General features: G+C 32.8%; 1 protein-coding gene and 1 pseudogene across 1 annotated transcript; one reads left to right on the plus strand and one right to left on the minus strand.

Annotated features, from left to right (window-relative positions):
- The first annotated feature begins 2,514 nt into the window (after nucleotides 1-2,514).
- Nucleotides 2,515-4,369, plus strand: LOC124835480 (monolignol oxidoreductase AtBBE-like 15 pseudogene; annotated as a pseudogene).
- Nucleotides 4,370-9,030: 4,661 nt separating this feature from the next.
- LOC124835479 (dihydroceramide fatty acyl 2-hydroxylase FAH1-like) lies at nucleotides 9,031-12,198 on the minus strand. Its single transcript, XM_047310402.2, has 7 exons — nucleotides 11,943-12,198; nucleotides 11,799-11,856; nucleotides 11,630-11,722; nucleotides 11,328-11,524; nucleotides 11,099-11,204; nucleotides 9,815-9,961; nucleotides 9,031-9,370 (listed from the first exon to the last, which is right to left on the minus strand). The coding sequence occupies exons 2-7, from the start codon at nucleotides 11,847-11,849 to the stop codon at nucleotides 9,245-9,247; spliced, it is 720 nt and encodes a 239-aa protein (XP_047166358.1). The 5' UTR covers nucleotides 11,850-11,856; nucleotides 11,943-12,198; the 3' UTR covers nucleotides 9,031-9,244.
- Nucleotides 12,199-21,434: the final 9,236 nt, after the last annotated feature.

Here is a 21,434-nt window from a genome sequence, read left to right on the forward strand (position 1 = left end):
GTTTTCCTGACTTAATAATTGGTTCAAAAATAGTTTTTAAGGTCATAGTGAACATCAACCAGCTCAAATGGTAAGATCCTCATTTTCCTCAATCACCATAGTCTAAACACAAACTAACATCAGTTCAATCAATCAAACATACCATACAATTCATAACAAACAACACTCATATTCATTATACTAATTTCAATCAACAATTGTTCAACTCACGCACACTAAAACATTTAGCTTCCTTTACCTAATAGATGATCAAACAACTCTATCTATTTAAAATAGCTCTACAAGCATAAGAAACTCTATATGCTCCTACAAACAACAAAAACATGGTCAGGGTACACAGTTAGGACCATTGATCAGTAAAGAGTCTTATAGAAGACTCTAGACAAGAAAAAAGAGTAAAAACCAACTTACTATTTTGCAGAAGTTGATTAGATAAAGTTGATGACCTTGTGTCAAGGATTACTGAGACGGTTTTTATCTTCAAACAAATAGACAATAGGTTAGGATCTTTAAAAAGAGGGTAGGGAGCTCTAGAGAACATAAATATATAGAAAAATTGTGTGATTTTAGATAATAAAGTTCGTTTATAAAATTTTTATTTATATTTTAAATTTTTAATATTAAAATAACCGATTCTCATTGTTTAAAATACATTGTCATATCTTTGTTTTCTAGACTCGTACAGTAGTTATTAAGTAAATTCAAAACACCAATTTTATACAACATTTGGAACCAATTAGTCTATATAAATCAAGTTATTAACTAGTTATATTATTAATATGTGCAAAACTTTCATAACATATAAGCACTTATCATATTTAAAATCGTATTTTAACAGTTACATTTTGATCATGTAATAGCATTTAAATTTGAACTATAGTATGCGAAATGATGGTAAAAAAAGTTAAGAATAAGATGTTGATCTATTGGTTAATAAGCACTTCCAATAATAAAAATGATAAATGGTTAAATGTAATTACTAGATTGAATATGAGATATTGTAACGTTATAATTCTTGAAGAAAATGGGAAGAAAAAATTATTAGTCATCCACATATATAACTTCAATTATTACGTAAATAGAATGTGTCAAATTAAGAGATGATATCTCATATATGCATAAGTATTGACTTTAGAAAATTTCTTTTAATAATAAGATTAAATTGAGCATATTCCTTTTTTCCTTTTAAAGACTTTAAGGACTTTTTTATAATTATACTTTTTCTTCAGGAAGAAAAGTAACATTGTAGCATACTTTAGAATAATATAATTATTTATCTTATGGATGATAATTAAAAAATATATTTCTTTTCTTTCCTTTCAAGTGTTAGTTGATGCTCTTTGAAGGATTATATTTAATATATGAGAAGTTACGACTACAAAAAGGAAAAACATTTATAATATATTATTATCAAACAATATGTGTAGGTAATGCAAAATCATTTCATATTAATTTTATTATTATTATTATTATTATTATTATTATTATTATTATATATCTCTTAGTAGATAGAAGATCAAATTATATATATATATATATATATATATATATATATAGAGAGAGAGAGAGAGAGAGAGAGAGAGAGAGAGAGAGGTGCATATCTAATTTGCAACTTGGTTCTGGGAGTTATATATGAGATCACTTATATTATGTATATGATATTAGAGTATAATCTAAAGATATATGTTGTAAGGATTGTGTCATTTATTATTATGGACTATTCACAAATATCAAATATTATATCTCTAATATTTATATTTTGACGTAAAAATGTATATTAGAAACCTTTCATCCTAAAAATAACATTAAATTAATATATATATATATATATATATATATATATATATATATATATATATATATATAAAATTCACAAGATAAACCTAATAGTTAAGAATTTTTTATATGGTTATATTGTATGATTTTGTGATGAAATATGATATATGATATTTTGTGCTGAAATTATAATGCAAAAAACTTTACACACTACTAACGTAAACCTTTTTTTTCTCTTATTTGAACTCTTGTTTAATATGGATACAATATAATAAAACTAGTGAAACATATTTTCTATTATTTCTCATTTACCTTCACTTTTATTTGTTGTATGAGAAGATATAGAATGAAGCTTTTACTTTACTCCATTATAACATGCTGAAATATGAACATGAATATTTTATTTCATTTTGCTTTAATTCGTTCAGTATCATTTCATTTTGTTTAGTTCATCCAATCGCTTAAAAAAAGTCAATTTCAATCAAACCCCTAGGATATTATATATACAATTCTGTACACATGGTAGTGGGAAGAAGAAAAAGTTGTATATAGGAGAAATAACGATATCACATGGTAATATTGAGTGTGAAATGTATCGGATTCCACACTGAACGTTGAAAACTAATTCCACATTGTGATTATCATTATTTTTCAGAACACTTAAAATGAAATACTCATTCACATGACGTTTGACTTAGCTCAAGTACACGTATATTGCCTCTATAAACTACCATTACCAAGAAACAATCAGTGTATTATATATCTTACTCAAACTCAACCTTTTATTTGTACACAGAAGAAAGCTAAAACCAAAGAACCATGCAGTTTCTCTGGTTCACCTTAGCAAGTTTTGTAGTTCTACTATCAGTTTCACTCGCCACTTCAGTTCCAATTGAAGAAGCTTTCAACCATTGCCTAAAACTCCATTCTCAAACTCCTAACCAGTTTTCCTCTTCAATCTACACTTCTACCAATGGTTCCTTCACTTCCATCCTTGAGTCCACTGCCCAAAATCTAAGGTACTTGTTGCCCTCAGTGCCAAAACCAGATTTCATATACACCCCTCTTGATGACTCTCAAGTCCAAGCAGCGGTGATTTGTGCAAAACAGCTTGGTATTCACATGAGAGTGAGAAGTGGGGGACATGACTATGAAGGGCTCTCTTATGTTTCCCTTATTGAGAAGCCATTCATGGTCCTGGACTTGGCCAAACTTCGTGCAGTGAATGTTGATATCGCGCACAACACGGCTTGGATCCAAGCTGGGGCCACTGTTGGTGAAGTGTATTACAGAATTTCGGAGAAAAGTTCTGTCCATGGCTTCCCTGCAGGGCTTTGCACAACCTTGGGAATTGGAGGGCACATCACAGGAGGTGCATATGGTTCCATGATGAGAAAGTATGGTCTTGGTGTTGATAATGTTCTAGATGCTAAAATTGTTGATGCTAATGGGAGGGTTCTTGATAGAGCAGCCATGGGGGAGGACCTATTTTGGGCGATAAGAGGAGGTGGAGGAGGAAGCTTTGGAGTTATTCTGTGGTGGAAGATCAAGCTGGTTCCTGTGCCACAAACTGTGACTGTTTTCACAGTGACCAAGACCCTTGAACAAGGAGGGAACAAGGTTCTTCATAGATGGCAGACAAAGGCTACAAAGATTGATGAAGATCTTTTCATCAGAGTGCTCATTCAGCCAGGGAATGGCAGTGTTCCAGGCCAGAGAACAGTAACCACATCTTACAATGCTCTCTTTCTTGGTGGTTCTGATAGGCTTCTCCAAGTGATGAAACATGGTTTTCCTGAGTTGGGTTTGACAAGAAAAGATTGTGTGGAGACTAGCTGGATCAAATCTGTGCTCTACATTGCTGGCTACCCAGATGGAACAGCCCCAGAAGTTTTGCTCCAAGGGAAGCCCACATCAAAGGCTTACTTCAAAGCCAAATCAGACTTTGTAAGGGAAGTGATCCCAGAGAAGTCCCTGAAAACCCTTTGGAAAATTTTTCTGCAGGAAGATGGCCCCCTAATGATTTGGAACCCCTATGGAGGCATGATGAGCAAGATTGCAGAATCTGCCACCCCTTTCCCTCACAGAAAGGGAGTTCTCTACAAAATTCAGTATGTAACAGGATGGCTTGATGGAGAAAAGAGTATGGCAAAGCACATGAGCTGGATGAGGAAATTTTACATCCACACAACTCCCTATGTTTCCAAGTATCCAAGAGAAACATATGTGAATTACAGAGACTTGGATATAGGGATGAACCAGAAGAATAACACAAGTTTTGTCAAGGCTTGGTCATGGGGTTATAGGTATTTCAAGGGTAACTTCAACAGGTTAGTGAAGGTGAAAACTAAAGTTGATCCATCTAATTTCTTTCGGCATGAACAGAGTATCCCTCTTTTGCCAACTGCTAAGAGAGGGTAGAAGCCATTAGCATAATAAGCTAGATAGATCAAAGGGGTATGCCACTGTATTATGGCTAGAATGCTAGATCAATATGAAAATTGTGGTTAAATCTGTTTGTGTTCTTCATTTCCACACATATGTTTGTGTTCTTCGTTTGAATCTGCTCAAATAATATGCGCATTAACAATTACATTGGTTTGCCATTAGTTTCTTTTCTTGTGCGTTTTGGGAATAGAATGGGAGATTCTTGAGTTTAGTATTTAACTGACTTTTTCTGTTACTTTTGAACATTTAAGACTTTTCTTTCTGTTCCAAATCTGTCAACATAAATGGCTACTCAGTGAGACTTGAAGTAATACTTGTTTGACCTAATCATAAGAAAAAGAAGTATTTAATTGACTTGAAATCAGGAACTATTGGACAACTTTCATACGCCTGGTTTCTTTATAACATTTTAACCACAATTTTTTTATTATCATTTCACACTATCTCTCGTTATTATTTACTCTTCTCTCATTACTATTTACTTTTCTTTCTTACTATTTCTTCTTTCTTTTAAAAAAATATAAAAGTTAATTTTTATTAAGACTATTTTATCGTTTTATTTCGGTAAAAATTATCAAACAATGATAAAATGGTGTCAAATGATTTTTCCAACATTTTATATGTAAGTTTGACTAAGAATAAAAGGAATAAATATTAATTACTGCTAGCTGTGTTTGTTTCTTTCTATGAACATTAATCAATGGCTTATATATAAAATATTTGAAACAACTCCGTACATTAATCGATTTTTTAATTTGTAAATAATATACTGAGATCTAAAAGTGACACTAGCAGGGTCAGTAGTGTCTGTGAGACCTGAACCGAAAACACTATACATGAAATCGATGCATAACTATGTTATTAGCAGTGAGTTAATATACATTTAAGGCATTAAAAAAATATTTAATATATTTGGTTATAATTTCAGTGATAAAAGAAACAATATTTAAATTCATATTATGAAGAATCTAACTTTATCGGAAAAAAATTGTTGGATAACTTTACAAACATCAACACTAACAATATCCTAAAATGATAAAAACATCCACTAAAATCATTTAGACTATAAGTGTCATCATTATTAAAAGAAAAAATCACATGTTTCACCTCATGAAAATTAGGACATTGATAAAACAATTATTTCCGTCATCAATAAGTAGAGAAAAAATATAAAAAACAACAAAAAGACCACATATCAGTAATCGAAACATCAAGAGTAATAGGAGAAACATATAAATTACTAAAAAGACAACAGGATTTTCAATCATTTTTGGATCATAAATAACTTAACCATCATGATGCAACTTGAAAATACTCTTGTATTATGCCTCTTGTGAATCTAAGCATGAAAAAAATTATAATATTTTTATTCTTGTCTTTAAATGAATTCATTTTAACTTTTTCCTTCCCATAAACAGCCCAACCATTTAGAGCAAAATTTAAATCATCTTTTATCTTGGTCTCATAAATTAGAAAAATATCTAAATTAGATGGAAAAACATTCAAAATCCTTCGTTGAATATTAGAAATTAGGCATTGGTTATCCACCACCAACTTAAGTATGTTTCCAAAAACATTTTTATTTCACCCTTTCAAAGCAACTTTAAGATGTTTCAATTTCCTTTGCAAAATCAACATAAGACAAATTAGAAGTAAGAGGATTCCAAGAGCTATGGATGAGGGAACAATAATTCATATGAGACTTCCACATCTTTAAAAATCGAAAAGAAGAATATTTGGAAACCCAATCGAATGAGAAAGAAAAAGGAGTAAGAGATGATGATCCAAATAGTTTCAAAGTAATACATTAATAAGACAAGAAGACAAATTCTCAAGACAAGAAAATTATCAAAAACTCTATCAACTCTTATATCAATATGATGCATGCCTCTTCTAAAGTTTCACCAAGTGTAGTAACATCCAAAATATGAAGCCATAAACAAGTTCATTAAAATTGATACAATTTAAAAACTCAGCACAAGAAATTTGACTAGGGAAAACACCACCCTTCACATCCTTAGCACAAAGAAAAACATTAATTAAAATCACCAAGAATCATGAAGATTAATGAGAGAAGATCATAAAGAACGACGAGCAGTGTAAGTTGTTAAGACAAGATCATCTAAAGAAACAAGATCGTCTAACATTTCTTGTTTTGAAGTTTAACAAACAACATTGAACGAAATAAGCATTTACAAATAAATTGTCTATTAAAATAAAATTTTCTAAAAATAGCGTTTTTCAACATATATTGTCTAACCGACAATGTTTTACAAACAACGTCTAACAAAAGGAAACGTCTATGTGTACGCTTAAAGAAACATTGACGCTTAAAATATTATATCTAAAAAGTGTTGAATAGATAAGCTTTTAAAGAAAAGAATCGTCTAGGAAAAGTTAACTACACAATGTAATGAAACTTAAAGGTAGTTTTATAAAATAAGCATTTAATGTTTTATATCATCTAAAGATCATATATCAAATGCTTTACCTTTTAAATGTATCTATCAATGAGCTGATGTGTGCCAAAATGTTTTAAATGTTAAGACAAAATCGTCTATAAGACAAAATATCTAAACACTCTCATGTTTTGAAGTTTAATCAAATAACATTAAACGAGACAAGAATTTGAAAATACTTAAACCAGAAGAATAGGATAGGCTGAAACATAAGTATTAGGAATAGGATTCCCAATCATCCATCAACATAGAAAAGCCTTAGGAAAACACTTATGAAAACATTAGGTTAAAGCTTTCAAACGCAATGCTAAACGACTTACAAGTCAAAGTGTCTAAGAGAGTTATGTTAAATGTGTAAGCTATATTGTACCCAATGGTAATAAGTTGAACTCTCAAGAAGCAAAAAAGGTGTCGAGACAATATCTTTAACCAAACACTCTAAAAGCCTTAAACAAAGATAAAAAATCTATAGAAGATAAAACATGTTAAACGTTCTAGCTCTAAAAAGGAAATATCCAAAGAGCGTGTATGAAGTTCTTACTCAACGAATGATATCTTAAGGAAAAGCTTAAATGATAAATGGTACCTCAACGGTAGAAAATGAAAAAAGTATTTTGTTGTTCTGATCAAACATTAAATGTCATTTATTGATTAACGTTCAAAATCAACAAAAGTGATAAAAGATAAAACATATTTGTTGTATGCACAATCTACTCTATTCTATGTAGATAACCTACTACACGCATCCACATGCTTTATTTGAAATATATTAGAAGTGGACGTTAGAGACAAAGAAGATAGTCATGAAATGTTCTCTTCATAAGAAGACATGTCTAAAAGATAGTACAACCTACTTTGAGCAAAGTACTGAAAAAGCAAGTCTGCTATGACAAGTTGACTTTAACCAATGGCTACTTCACACGCAAGATAGAGAAGAAACAAGATTCAAGGCCACGAGCTTAGTTTAACAAATACCTTTTGAAAAAACCTTTAAATAAAATATCATTCAAAGGAAGAATTAACTTACAACGTAAATATCAATCCTACCAAAAGCGTTTAGAAGTGAAGCACATAAAAGCTCAAACAAAAAGATAATATCTGAGAAGAGAAAAAGAAAAGTCAAGCAATACTCTCGAGTCTCATTGTAATATTTGTTTACTGAAGCTGTGAGAAAACATTAGAAGATGGGTTGAATAGTGTTTTCTAGATCTTTTCGCGGATGAAGAACTAAGCATGATATGCGCAACACTTGTGAGTTAGTCATACTTCGTCTATAAACGTTATTCCATAAAGATCGTTTACAGAACTAACTCAACTTTCTCCAAAGATTCTTAAGCAGTAACTCGTTAAAGATGTAAACGTTAGCCAAAAGCTTAAAGCTAACTTGAGGACCTAGAAAGATTGCCTTCATCAAGAGCCAATTGTTTACTGAAAAGACTAGATACACAAACAGTTTTATACTGGTTCACCTATTAGGACTACATCCAGTTCTTCTCTAAGTTAACTTAGAGGATTCCATTAAATATTCAATAAAGTATATTTGAGTTTTTTAAATCACTCTTAGGTGTTCCTAGTCCTATTGAGTAACCATAGTTACTTTTATTTGGTATTTGTGAAATAAAGGATAAGAAGGAAAATAATAATAATAATAATTATTATTATTATTGTTATTATTATTATTGTTATTATTATTATTATAATTTGATAAAATAGAAATTTTTAGAAACTATAAAAAAAAATCAACAAAATTCACAAGAAAAACTTCCTTGAGTTCAAGTAAAAAAAAAGCACAAAAATTACCGCTAAAGTATAATACAATCAATGATATAATTATTTATGAGAAAACTTGTTCCATGTATTGAATGGAGGTTACCCTTAATTGTTCGTAGTAAACTCTCTTATAATACGAGCAACCATAATAATATATCAGTATTAATTTTGAAAATATTAATTTTTACTTATTTATTTCGCTTTAACCAACCAACTTTTGAAGTTAATTCTTTTATAAAAAGGAAAAGAAATGCTAAGTAAACAATGAACCCTAAACCTTAACAAAAATTTAAAAGTAACTATTTAGAGACAAAAACATAATAAGAATGAATTTGAAGTTAATTATTTTATAAAAAGAAAAAAAAATGCTAAGTAAATACTGAACCCACCTTTGCTTAAAATAAAACGAGTCCAGCTGTAAGGTACTGTGATGATACTGAAGTGTGAAGACCTATCAGTCTGTCTACGTTGATTTCTTTGATATTAGAAGTTAAGGTACAGAATTAGGTATCCCAGGCAAAGGAGTCACACAGAAAGCAAAGTTTGCAGCATGAAGAACTGTGCAGACGGACGCGAGTTTTATGCAAAAAATTAGATACATTTTAAAGATTTTACAGGATGTTTGACACAAGATGGTAGATGGTAGCACGTTAACCCTCAGAAACATCAATCGAGGAGCAAAATAATTTAAACAAACCGAGACATGAATAATGAATTATCAACATACTCGTTTGAAGCTCCTGATTATATACTATGCTTAACCAATGAACAAATGTAACCATGGCAGTTAATTATCTGCGTTTAGCATCACCCTTTGATTGGGGAGGCGGAACAGTTCCAAAAACTTTATCCCACAGAGGTGAAGTGATTCCAAAGCCGTAGTTCTGGAGACGATAATGATGGTTTAAGTGATATTTCTGCAAAATAACGAAGGAATTATGATATGCCTTTTCCTGGCTTATAATTTTAGATAGCTGCCAATACATCATAAGCAACAGAAAATCTATGGCATAACAAAAAAGAAAGAGGCAAACATCATCATGCTTATAATGCTCAGAGAAAAAATCTTGCTCCAGAAGAAATGAGACAACACAAATCTCTAGAAGATTGGAGAGAGGAGAATGCTATCATATTTTATGGTCAGTTTTAGAGGATAACTAAAAATGAAAATGAATGCCTCAATATTCACGGCATATGAATTCAATGACCTTCAATTTCTAATCGAATTAAATACAGAGACCAATTTTTTTTATGAAATGCAGCTGATAAACAGCCCAAGTTTTATTCATTGACAAGATGATTCTGCAAGTTGCACATTGGACTCTGCAATTTAACAGCTGAAGGAAGGGAAGGGCTTTTACCTTTAGACTTTTGGGCACTTCAGACTTTGGCTGACCATGGTGCAAGTAGTAATGGGTGCAATCATACATCACATAGCCCAACAAAATACCTCCAAACATGGCAGGGGCAATTGAAGGGGTGCATATAAGCTTCACTAAGTTCCAGATCTGAACACGGAAGACAAAAGCAACAAAATCAACTCATGGAGCCGCCTATCAATTTCAGCTAGAAAAGAATGGGCACAGAATAGATGAATCTATAAATTTCACCACATCTTCATACAAATCAATCATTTTCACATAATGCTAAAAAAAAAGGTTTTCTGGCTGTTTTAAGAGGAAATCTGCAAACTCTGTTAAGACGGTGAGGTGCTTAGGTTCCCTATGACATCAACAAAGCCCATTCCAGAAGCAGCCACTTATTGGAAGCTCCAATCAGAAGATGATCACGGGTATAAAGATGTCCTTTCAGAAGCTACAGAAGATTTGCTAGATAAGTCTAATGACTTTTGGGTTTCATTTCATGAGGGGAACAATTCATTACCTTTCTACAAAATTCTCCCACTAAATCTACTATTTTCTCAGTGACAATAGTATTGAATGCATTTTAAATTCTCAAGATACTAAATTTGATCCTTACATTCATTTACCTTCTTTAATAGCATTTCCTTTCACGAATAAAAACTGAAATTAACAGACTTCAATATAACGCAAAAGCAAGTGAAAGAAAAAATTCTTAGTATGTAAACAAATACAATATTTCACACACAGCATTAATGAATTTTATTGCATTGCATCTACAACAAGGTTTTTGAAGCCACAATAATAATAACACTGGAGCTTGATGAACTAATTGGCAACTTTTTTGTATGCAACAAAACAAGTGAAACTTTTTATGCATGTTAAAACAGAGATTCTCATAACAAAAATGTTATCTAGATTATGGAATCTTACTCCAGTAAATTGAGAAATCTAATCTAAGTATTTGAGAAAATCAACAGATGGAGTTCCAATGCAGTCATGATTGTTAGCGCTTAATATAAACCGTTGATCTTCTTATAAACATCTGAAATGATATACTCTATCCTCAAGACTGAATTTTTACTATAGAGAAGCCGGATCCTAGATGACCGGGTGAAGGGGCAATCATTGGATTCCCTTAAGCTATAAAGGTTTTTAAAATCACCAATTGCATAATTAAGCCGCATTTGAACCACAACAAAACCGCGAGTTCAAACCATGGTAACAACTCGGAATGCATGGAAAAGCATGATTTTTTCTATATTAGGTAAGATATGAAATTACCGGGAGAGCTAACATAGCGGCTGCAACCGGAGGGAAAACAAGTCTGTAGCTATCCATGGGGTGCTTGTGGTGGCAGCCATGGAGAAGATAATGAAAGGTGTTTCCCCTGATGCAATATTACAAAACAAGTAATCAATCTCATGCATATATATTTTATTGATCACATGAATACAGAGATAGATTAACTAGACTAGCAAAGGAGTTGTGAAGAGAAAGAGAGAAATCACACCAATAGCTCTTGGTTTTAACATGAAAGAGAAATCGGTGCAAGGTGTATTCCGCCAAAGTCCACACAAAGATTCCCAGAAGGACGAAAGGAGCCACTTGTTGAGAAGGGAGGCCTGATTTTACAGAATTGGAAATGAACCAACTAGCAACAGGCACCCAAACGGTCGGAATCACCCACCACGCAGTGCGCGTGAACAACTGTCCCAATGAAGAACCACGACAAAGTTAGCTAACCTAACATTCGATCCAATGTGGCAATCTGATAAAAAAACGAAATTGGATAACGGATAGGAATGTGCGTACCTCCAGAAAATCGCTTTGGAAAAAGCGAGGACCTTCCTTGCTTACGATAGGCTCGTGAACCCACTCATCATAGTCTTCGCCAAGATGCCCAACCTGCGAGCGAAAGAAAAGGTAAAAACGCGTGGCAATTCCTGAAAATGCAGATTGAAAAGCAGGTTATTGGGTTTACCTGGAACACAAGAGGCTTGTTCAAATCCACGAGGAATTTCTGGGCAACCATCTTGGTGCTGAAAGAACGAAAGAAGTGAAAATTAAACGGAATAAGGAATAAGAAATGCAGATCTGGAAGATGAAAATGGGGAGGGAAACGTACAGTGCAGAGACAGAAAGACAGACAGAGAGAGAGAGAGAGAGAGAGGTGCGATCCGAAGCAGAAGCGGAGCTCCCTCTTCACGAAGGAGAGGGAGTTGGAATACGGTGTGATGTATTATTCAGCGGAATGAGAATGGAATATGAACCTCCATTTTATGTTTCCTCTTCCTTCTCTTCTAGCCGTTAACTCTTTCTCCCTCAGAATAGAAAACTACGCCGATTTTCCGTCTCTGGTTTCCGTCACTGCCAGCGCATCATCCTCCTTAATCACTCTCTTTCTTCTAATTTTATTTTCTTAAAACTAATTCCTCTTAATTTCTCACCTTTAAATGTAAGTAATTTTTTTTAATATTTTTTAATTGAGTTATTATTAAAAAAATGTAATACTTTTTTATTTTATCTAACTGCTCTGAAGTTTCGTTTTATAATCAAACAAGACTATAATTAGTACTTTTATCTTTTTGCAGATTAACAATTTTTTCGTATCTATTTTTCTTTTAATCTATTGATCAACTCCCTTTTAAAAAGCAATACGCAAATTAACTAATACATTGGAAGAAATAATGACGAGAAAAGAACTAACTAAGAGAACAAAATTCAAATAATGAATTAAAAAATAAAAAATATTTTGAGCATTAAATTTTTATAATAACTCAATTAAGAGTATTTAAATTTATATATAAATTTATGATATATTTTAAATTTAATTAAGAAAAAATTAAATAATCCATCCACTACTGATATTACTTATTATTATTCAATGCTGAACTGTAATAATATATGCTACATATATTAAAATGTTAATGGTTACTGTGATGGTCGAAATAAAATTAAATAATTTATTTTGTAAACGAAATAAATTTTAATATTCGCCTTTTAAAATATCCAGAAAGTAACCATAAATCGAAGCTATTATTTTTTTTACTGGCTAAAGTCCCTGTTGTTGGTTTATGAATATATAAAAGGTCCCTTTTGCTTCGCTTCAGCTTGACATTGACAGCAGCATTACAGCATTATCTTTGCTTCACACCAATTATATCAGAAAATGGTTTTATGGTATCAGCAAATGGTTTATGAACCGTAAACAGCTTTCTACTATTATTTAATTATAATTTGCTTTTATACACATATGTATGTGTATACTTTATTCTATCTTAATATTATGAGATCCAAGATGCTATACGATAAGTTTTGTTTATTGTGTTTAATCATTAAATTAATTACTAATGACTACGTTTTCTCCTATTTAATCTTATGATGACTTATTAATATAGTTTAAGGACATATATGCTTCTCTAATATTATTTATTTATGTTGTTATTTTCCGTTGGTTTAATCATTCAATTTTTTTTTAAATATTAAATTTAGGAAAGACCGTATAATATCCAAATTTAATAACACAACATATAAAATATTAGTATAGTCATTATAAGAAAAATCACCATAGCAACATAACATGTTCAAGAAGTTTACTGTGCTACTAAAGAGTTTCTTCCTATTACACATAACGATTATTCTATGACTCAAATTGCTTTTTTTACCACATTTAGAGATGTATCCACTCTTGCATCATCTCATGCTTACACTAATAAATGATGATCATTGCAAAAGAATGACACAAACACAACAAAAACAAACAAGTAAGAGAGGATAACCTAATGATAACATTAAACATACATAAACAATTTATAACTTCATATAGCAAATGATCTCATCACCAAAACATTCACAGACATATAAGCAGAATATAATACTAGATTCAATATCCAAATTTATGCCTTGATTTGGATACAAGAAGTCTTCCATCTGTCATAAAATCTTTTAATGGATTGCAACAAAGGCTCTAGCTCTACCTAGCCTAATAAATCGATAAAATTCATCTAGACAATGTAAGTTATGGTATCGCTAAACAAGGGATGCCACCCTAATCACATCATAAAAATCTCCTTCAACTTTTACCACCCAGGCTATGACACTCTATGTGAGTTTATATGCCTAGTAAAGTATATGATTACATGATTGACATGTGTCCATAATCAATACATAACACGAAATTAATAAGAATTTGTACTTCTTCCTTATGAGACAAAACCCAAAACAATCATACAATTCAAAACTTGTCTCATTCCATTCAACGAATCCATTTTTACTCTCTTAAAGTCATCACACTTCCTTAGAATACAATTCACAGCTACTTTCACGAACCTTTACACTGCATACATTGCTTGATACTACAATATAATCTTCCCATTTGAAATTACGAATGTTGTAACAAAATTCCATAAGGTTCTGATTCCCACATGCATTCTTTGTATTATTAACATTTAAACCTTACTTTAGTCAAATAAACTTCATGCACTATCTATCACTTATGTGTGTGTGTGTTTATGTGTGTACATACGTACATATATAATGTTTCATCACACTAGCCTACTTTACCTTTCATATAACACATTTATATTCATCAATAACTCACCAAATACATGTTATTATCAATCAATAACCCATAATCACATTTAAACTAAAAACAAAATCAATGGAAGTCTCGCTTAGGCGAGATCCTGTTGTTTGGGCGACACTTTAACAGAGACTAGCATGAGCTACTAGAGTTCTCTCGCTAGAGTAAGGGACTCGTACATGGGTGGGAACGGGTTGTTGCTTGAGCAACAGATTTATCGCCAAGGCAATGGCTCGATAGAAACCAAAATAAGTGTAGTGGCTTTCTTGCCTAAGTAAGAAGCCTGTCATTGGGGTGACACATTTTGTCGCTTGGGCGATCTCTATAGAGAGTAAAGTGAAACACTGTAATATTGTTGCTTAGGTGATATTTTCTCTCGTTTGGGAGAAAATAGCATAGTTTCACCTAATTCACAACATCCAGAACTCAAAATCAAGCACCACAACAATTCAAACCAACTTATATATCAAAACACAACATGCAAGCACAAATTTACATAAAACTAAGAAGAATTAGCTTCCCTTACTTTAATTAGTGTCCTTGAAGCTCACTCGTGTTATCTCATAGCTTCCACCCATGAAACTCAATCTACACACTAAGGGAGTCAAGTCAAAGATGTGGACACAAAGTTGAACTCACCAACATGTAGAGAGTTTGTGGGAGTAAAGAAAACCCACATGCAACTTAAAAACAAACTTAGAAAATGGAGAACACAGATTGAGCGTCTAGAAGTCGAGGAGAAGAAAACTTACTCTGTTCTTAATTTCCATCGGTGGTTTAGCTTAAAGGGTCCTTCATGACTATCTTAGATGAGCTCTTGACCAAGAAGAAGAGAAAAAGGGGTGAGGGCTTGAAGAAGGAAACAAAGATGGAGGTTGAGAGAAAGCATGAGAATGGGAGGCGGGGTTTTGTTTTCTAAGGATTTCACATTTAAAACTAATTTCTCTTCTGAAATATAATATTAGTACTTTTATTAAATTAATCTTAACAATATTATTATGTTGTAGTGTAATTTGATTCTTACTCACAAAGTTATGAATTTTGTGAAAAACAATATTGGTATACATCGGTGTGTGATATGAAAAATATTATTATTTGTAAAATATAAGAATCTATAATATAAATAACTTTTTAAAAAAAACTCTTTTATTATGTGTTTTTTTTTTATTAAATTGGTATAAAAGTAAGGTAGATTTATTCACATGTTAAGGTGTAAGATATGTTCTTGGAGTAAATAATCTTAATCTCGAAATAAGAAGAAATGTTGAGACAAGTCTTAAATATTTCAGTTCTACCTTATTATCAAAGTTTTGGTCATGATAAATAAGACTATTGATAACAGTTGAAAAACTGTTATTTTCATGCTTAAAGTTGATACTAAAAGCAACCTTTAGACTTAGAAACTAGCTTGAAATCATGCCTTTTGTTTATATTTTCAGAAATAAGAGAGCTGGACAGGTTTATGCTTGATTTAAGTGTTTTTGTGCAGGTTTTGAGGTGAATTTGGTGAAAGAAGTGAAGAATAAGAGAGAGGACATTAGAAAAGACAAGAAAGAGTGCAAAAAGGAGAAGTCGAAGGCACCGCTCAGCGGCAAACTACCGCTGAGCGGCACTCAAGAGGTGGCGTTGGAACCGCTGAGGGGCAAATGGCCGCTGAGGGGAAGAAAGAAGACGCGTAACCACCGCTGAGCGGTAAATGGCGCTGAGCGGCACTTTTTGGGCTTGGGCTTTTGTAATCTTTTGTAACTCTAGATTAGTATATAAGGGCTTGCACGTCCTTTAGTTAGCATCTTTGGCAGAAACGAGGCAAACACTCTCTCTTTCACCCCTTTGAAGGAGGATCTTGGATGCTCAGGCTACCTCTTCCACTTTATTGGGTTTATTCTTTCATACTTTCATTGTTATTCATCTAGGTTCACCATGAATATGGTGAACTAAACCTTGTATGTTTGTTGGGGAATCAAAGTAATCTCTTGAAGCTCTCATATATGGATTTGTTGAGTACATCTTTGAATTAAGACATATGCTTTCTTTCATCATTAGTTAGGGTTTTTCCTCTTTGCTCAATGCTTGCATTGTTTAACTCATTCTAATGCATGATTATTGGTTTTGTTGATACGGACACGTACGGGGAAATCTAGATCCGGGGAATTTCTCCCAATATTATACTGACAATATTATATTGGTTGCCGTTAAGCTCCTGCGCAAAATAAACTAATCATTAGGAATGCTAGGAATTGTATGAACTATTTGATTAGGGAGAAGCCATCTAGAATGGTACTTTAGAGAGTGGCATTAACAATGATGATTTGAATGTTGAATTCCTAAAATGTATGAGAGTGGATGAGATGAAATTGACCCCCAACAACATATTCATTCATATATTCCATTGAAAGTGTTTATCTTTTGTCTTTGCCATTGATCAAAATTCATGCATACATGTTTATTTTCTGTCTTGCATTTTAAACCCAAATATTTCGTTTGTAAGTCTTAGTTAATCAAGAAACCACATAACTAAACTAGGTCGTGAGTCCTTTGGGAAGAACGATACTTGGTCTTACCAAGTTTTATTACTTGAACGATTCAGTCATACTTGCCGATTGTGAAACAAGTTTGTGACATCATATTTTGGTGCTTACAAATTTGTCCATCAAGTTTTTGGCGCCGCTGCCGGGGATTCATGGTTTAACTGGTTAATTTGTGTGATTATTGATTATCTTTGACTTATTTTTTTTATTTTATTTTTAAATTTCGAATTTATTTTATTTTATTTTATTTTTCTGTTTATATTTTTCAGTTTGTATATTATTTGATTTTATTTTATTTTATTTTATTTTTTTTTTTGTTTTCTGTTTTTCTGTTTTCTGTTTTTATTTTCTGTTTTTTAATTTTTGGTTTTTATTTGATTTGATTTTATCTTTTTAGATTAGATTTTATTTTATTTTATTAGATTTTATTTTTTTATCTTTTTAGGTTAGATTTTATTTTATTCTTATTCTATCTTTTAGGTTAGGTTAGATTTTATTTTATTTTATCTTTTAGATTAGATTTTATCTTTTAGGATTAGATTTTATTTGGTTAGATTTTATTTTATCTTTTAGGTTAGATTAGATTTTATTTTATTTTATCTTTTAGGTTAGATTAGATTTTATTTTATTTTATCTTTTAGGTTAGGTTAGATTTTATTTTATCTTTTTAGATTAGGTTAGATTTTATTTTATTTTATTTTATTTTATTCTATCTTATTCTATCTTATCTTCTGAATCTTTGATCTTTTGAATCTATATCTTCTTCTCTATCTTTTTGTGCTAACAAATATTTTCTAGAGTTTTGTGCCTAATGCATGCAGGATGCAATCCGATCAAGAATTTAACTATATGGGCACTCAATTCTTCCAAAGTCAACAAAGGAAAGCAAGAGATCTCATCTTTCAGGCAAGGCATGGAGGAATCACTGGGGCATGCATGGGACAGGTATAAAAGCCTATTACGAAAGACTCCCACGCATGGATTTAACGAAGGAGAAGTAGTCCTAATCTTCCTTGGAGGTCTTGGTTCACAAACCATGATGATGCTTGACGCCTCAGCTGGAGGCAATATCAAATGGAAGACTCCAGAGGAAGCCACAGAAATAATTGAAAGCATGACTACTAATGATAATAAGTGGAACAGTGAAAAAGGAGTTCTGCAGTTGCAATCCAATGATGCCTTGCTAGCTCAGAACAAGATACTAACTCAACAATTGGAGAATCTCACAAAGATTACTTGCACAAATACCCAAAGAGTTGAAGACTGCTGCACAGGTATAATCCCAGCAGCAACCCACCTTATGGCAACAATTATCTATGCTTAATGAAAGGTCCATGAGGATGGAGGAAACTCTCAACAATTTCATACAGAAAACTGAGTCTACCCAAAAGAGCACTGAAGCTGCTATCAAAAATTTGGAGACTCAGATGGGGCAGATCACCAAACAGGTGGAAGAAAGGTCAAGTAAAAATTGTGGGGCTAATACTGAGGTTAACCCCAGGGAAGAATGTGAAGTGCTAGTGAGTGTAAATGTTGAAAAAGTTGAGTTGGAAAAAGAAGAGAGAAGAGAGAGAGAAGAGAAAATTTGTGTGAAGATTGAGAAAGTGAGTAGAAAAAGAAAAGAAAAAAAGAAAGTGAGAGAAAAGAAAAAGAGGACGAGAGAAAAAAGGAAAGAATCATATGAAAAACCTCTTCCTCATCCAAAGAAGTATCATAGGAAGAAGGAATTTGAGCGCTTTATGGAAATCTTCAAGAAATTGGAGATTAAAGTTCCTATGATTGAGACACTGCAACAGGTTCCAGGTTTGATCAAATTTCTGAAGAAGTTCAGTAGAAAGAAGAAAAAGAAGAAGGAACTTGAGCTTATTGGGTCAAGCTAATGACGTTAAAGAAGCGCTTGCTGGGAGGCAACCCAGTAGATTTACAAACTTTTGATTTGGTTTTATAATTTGTAATTTGTGAACATTATCTGGACATTATTTTGTTGGATTTAGCATCTACTGAAGGATGCTAGGTGGTTAAGTATCTACTGAAGGATACTAAGTTTGTAACACCTACTGATGGGTGTTGGTGAGAAGATTTTGCACCTACTGATGGGTGCTGGTAAGTTTGAAACACCTACTGATGGGTGTTGGTGGATTTTGGGTCAGGCTCGTGACGTTAAACAAGCGCTACCTGGGAGGCAACCCAGTTGATAGATTGTTTTCTGTTTGTTTATTTTAGTTAGGGTTTGCATAAGCATTTTTAACATTGAATTGCAGGGAACCAGTGAGGGGTATGTCTAGGAGGCACGTAGGTAAAGAAAAGAAGGAGAAGAGCACATCACGCAAGTGCCGCTGAGCGGTATTTTACCGCTGAGCGGTACTCTCGCAGAATGGGCTTTAGTTCCCTTTAGCGGGACCCGAGCCCATTAGGGTATTTTTATACCCTAAGCTGCGCATAAGCTTCTATTTTCAGGCTCTTCTCTGCACACACACTCCCACATACCTTTTCCAAGGTTCTCCACATCTTTTCCCTATTCCCTCTTAAGAAAATCTCCCTTTCACTCACTTTCTCACTAGTTTTCCATCTAAGTTTGGGGTTGGGAGAGAGCATCATTGAAGGGGATGATTTCTTCATTGTGGTTTACTAATGCTTAACAATGTATCTGTTGGTTTTGTGAATTATGTTTGATGCAGGGATGGCCTCCTCATCGGGCAAAAAGAATCAAGACTATAAGATCCAAGAAGAAGGAAGATACAGAGAGCTCGGACTGATGAGGAGCTGAGATAGCATTTACTGATGAATGCTATCATATGATTATGCTTTTGTGGTTTAAGTTTTCTGAACTTATTTGTTTTTGTTTTTAGATTAGGGTTTGATGTACTCTATTGAACACCTGGTTTGTTATGATGGTTTGCTATTAACTGTGATTGTGTGATAAGTAATGCTTGATGATGCTTATTGATTGATTGATGTTGAGATGATGTGCACATTAAAATGCTTATACAGGTGATTCACAAGCTTTGTGAACAAATGCATAATATCATGATTGTGATTGTGAAATTAAGCAGGATGTGCATGTCAAATGTGAATGAGCTTATATGTGAGGTTTTGAGCTCCAGAGTTGTTATTGTTGAATGCTGTTACTTTGAAAGCATGAATGACTTTGCCCAGGTTTTCTATGATTGAATCAATTGCTTGTTTTGCATCATATGATCAAAGGCCGTGTTTTTGAAACCCTTTTTATTGGCCAAATTCATAAAGTTAGCCTTCTAAAAAAGAACACGTTGTGTTTTATCCTTTGAACCCTTAGCCTTAAATATACACTGAACACCCTTGATTGAAAATCTTTACCTTGAGTTAAGTAGAAGATCTTGTGTGGTATTGTTAAATGTTCAAGTTTGGGGTTATTGGGGACACATGAAAAAGGAAAAAGCATTGAGCTAAGAGCTAAAAAGTAAGAATATGCAAAGAAAAGAAGAGAAAAAGAAGCAAAGCTCAATGCAAATGCAAAAGCAAAGGCAAAAGAAAGTTGGGAATGAATAAGAAGATTGTGTTGTTATGATTCTCTTAACTCAAGGATTTTGTGATCCAGAAAAACCAATTTTCTTGTTAGCCCAGCCACATTATAAGCCATTGAAAAGTCCTTGTGATGATGCATGCTTGTGAATGTATTTGATTGTGGTTAAATGAAAGGCAAAGTTGATTCATGTGACATTGTGATAGTGGAGTGAATGAGTGAAACACTTTACCTCTTATACACTTGTGTGTTGAGTGAAACACTTTACCTAGTGAGGAAATATTCCATAAGCACATAAACATCCATGCTTAATTGATTGATCATTCATGAAAAATAGCATTTGTTGGAATTTAAATGACTTTGTGAACACTAAAGCATGTGCACATCTTGATTGAACTCTTGGTCTTAAGTTTGAGTGAAGTTATTACTTATCTTGAAAAGAGGATTTTGAATGAGTAAACCATCATATGAATTGGTTGGAGATGGAGTTACATTTTATTTGCTTGAGGACAAGCAAAGTTCTAAGTTTGGGGTTGTGATAACAGTTGAAAAACTGTTATTTTCATGCTTAAAGTTGATACTAAAAGCAACCTTTAGACTTAGAAACTAGCTTGAAATCATGCCTTTTGTTTATATTTTCATAAATAAGAGAGCTGGACAGGTTTATGCTTGATTTAAGTGTTTTTGTGCAGGTTTTGAGGTGAATTTGGTGAAAGAAGTGAAGAATAAGAGAGAGGACATTAGAAAAGACAAGAAAGAGTGCAAAAAGGAGAAGTCGAAGGCACCGCTCAGCGGCAAACTACCGCTGAGCGGCACTCAAGAGGTGGCGTTGGAACCGCTGAGGGGCAAATGGCCGCTGAGGGGAAGAAAGAAGACGCGTAACCACCGCTGAGCGGTAAATGGCGCTGAGCGGCACTTTTTGGGCTTGGGCTTTTGTAATCTTTTGTAACTCTAGATTAGTATATAAGGGCTTGCACGTCCTTTAGTTAGCATCTTTGGCAGAAA

The sequence above is a fragment of the Vigna umbellata genome, chromosome 1, assembly GCF_029865625.1.
Source record: "Vigna umbellata cultivar VRB3 chromosome 1, Vumbellata_1.0, whole genome shotgun sequence".
In the NCBI taxonomy this organism is placed as follows: domain Eukaryota; kingdom Viridiplantae; phylum Streptophyta; class Magnoliopsida; order Fabales; family Fabaceae; genus Vigna; species Vigna umbellata.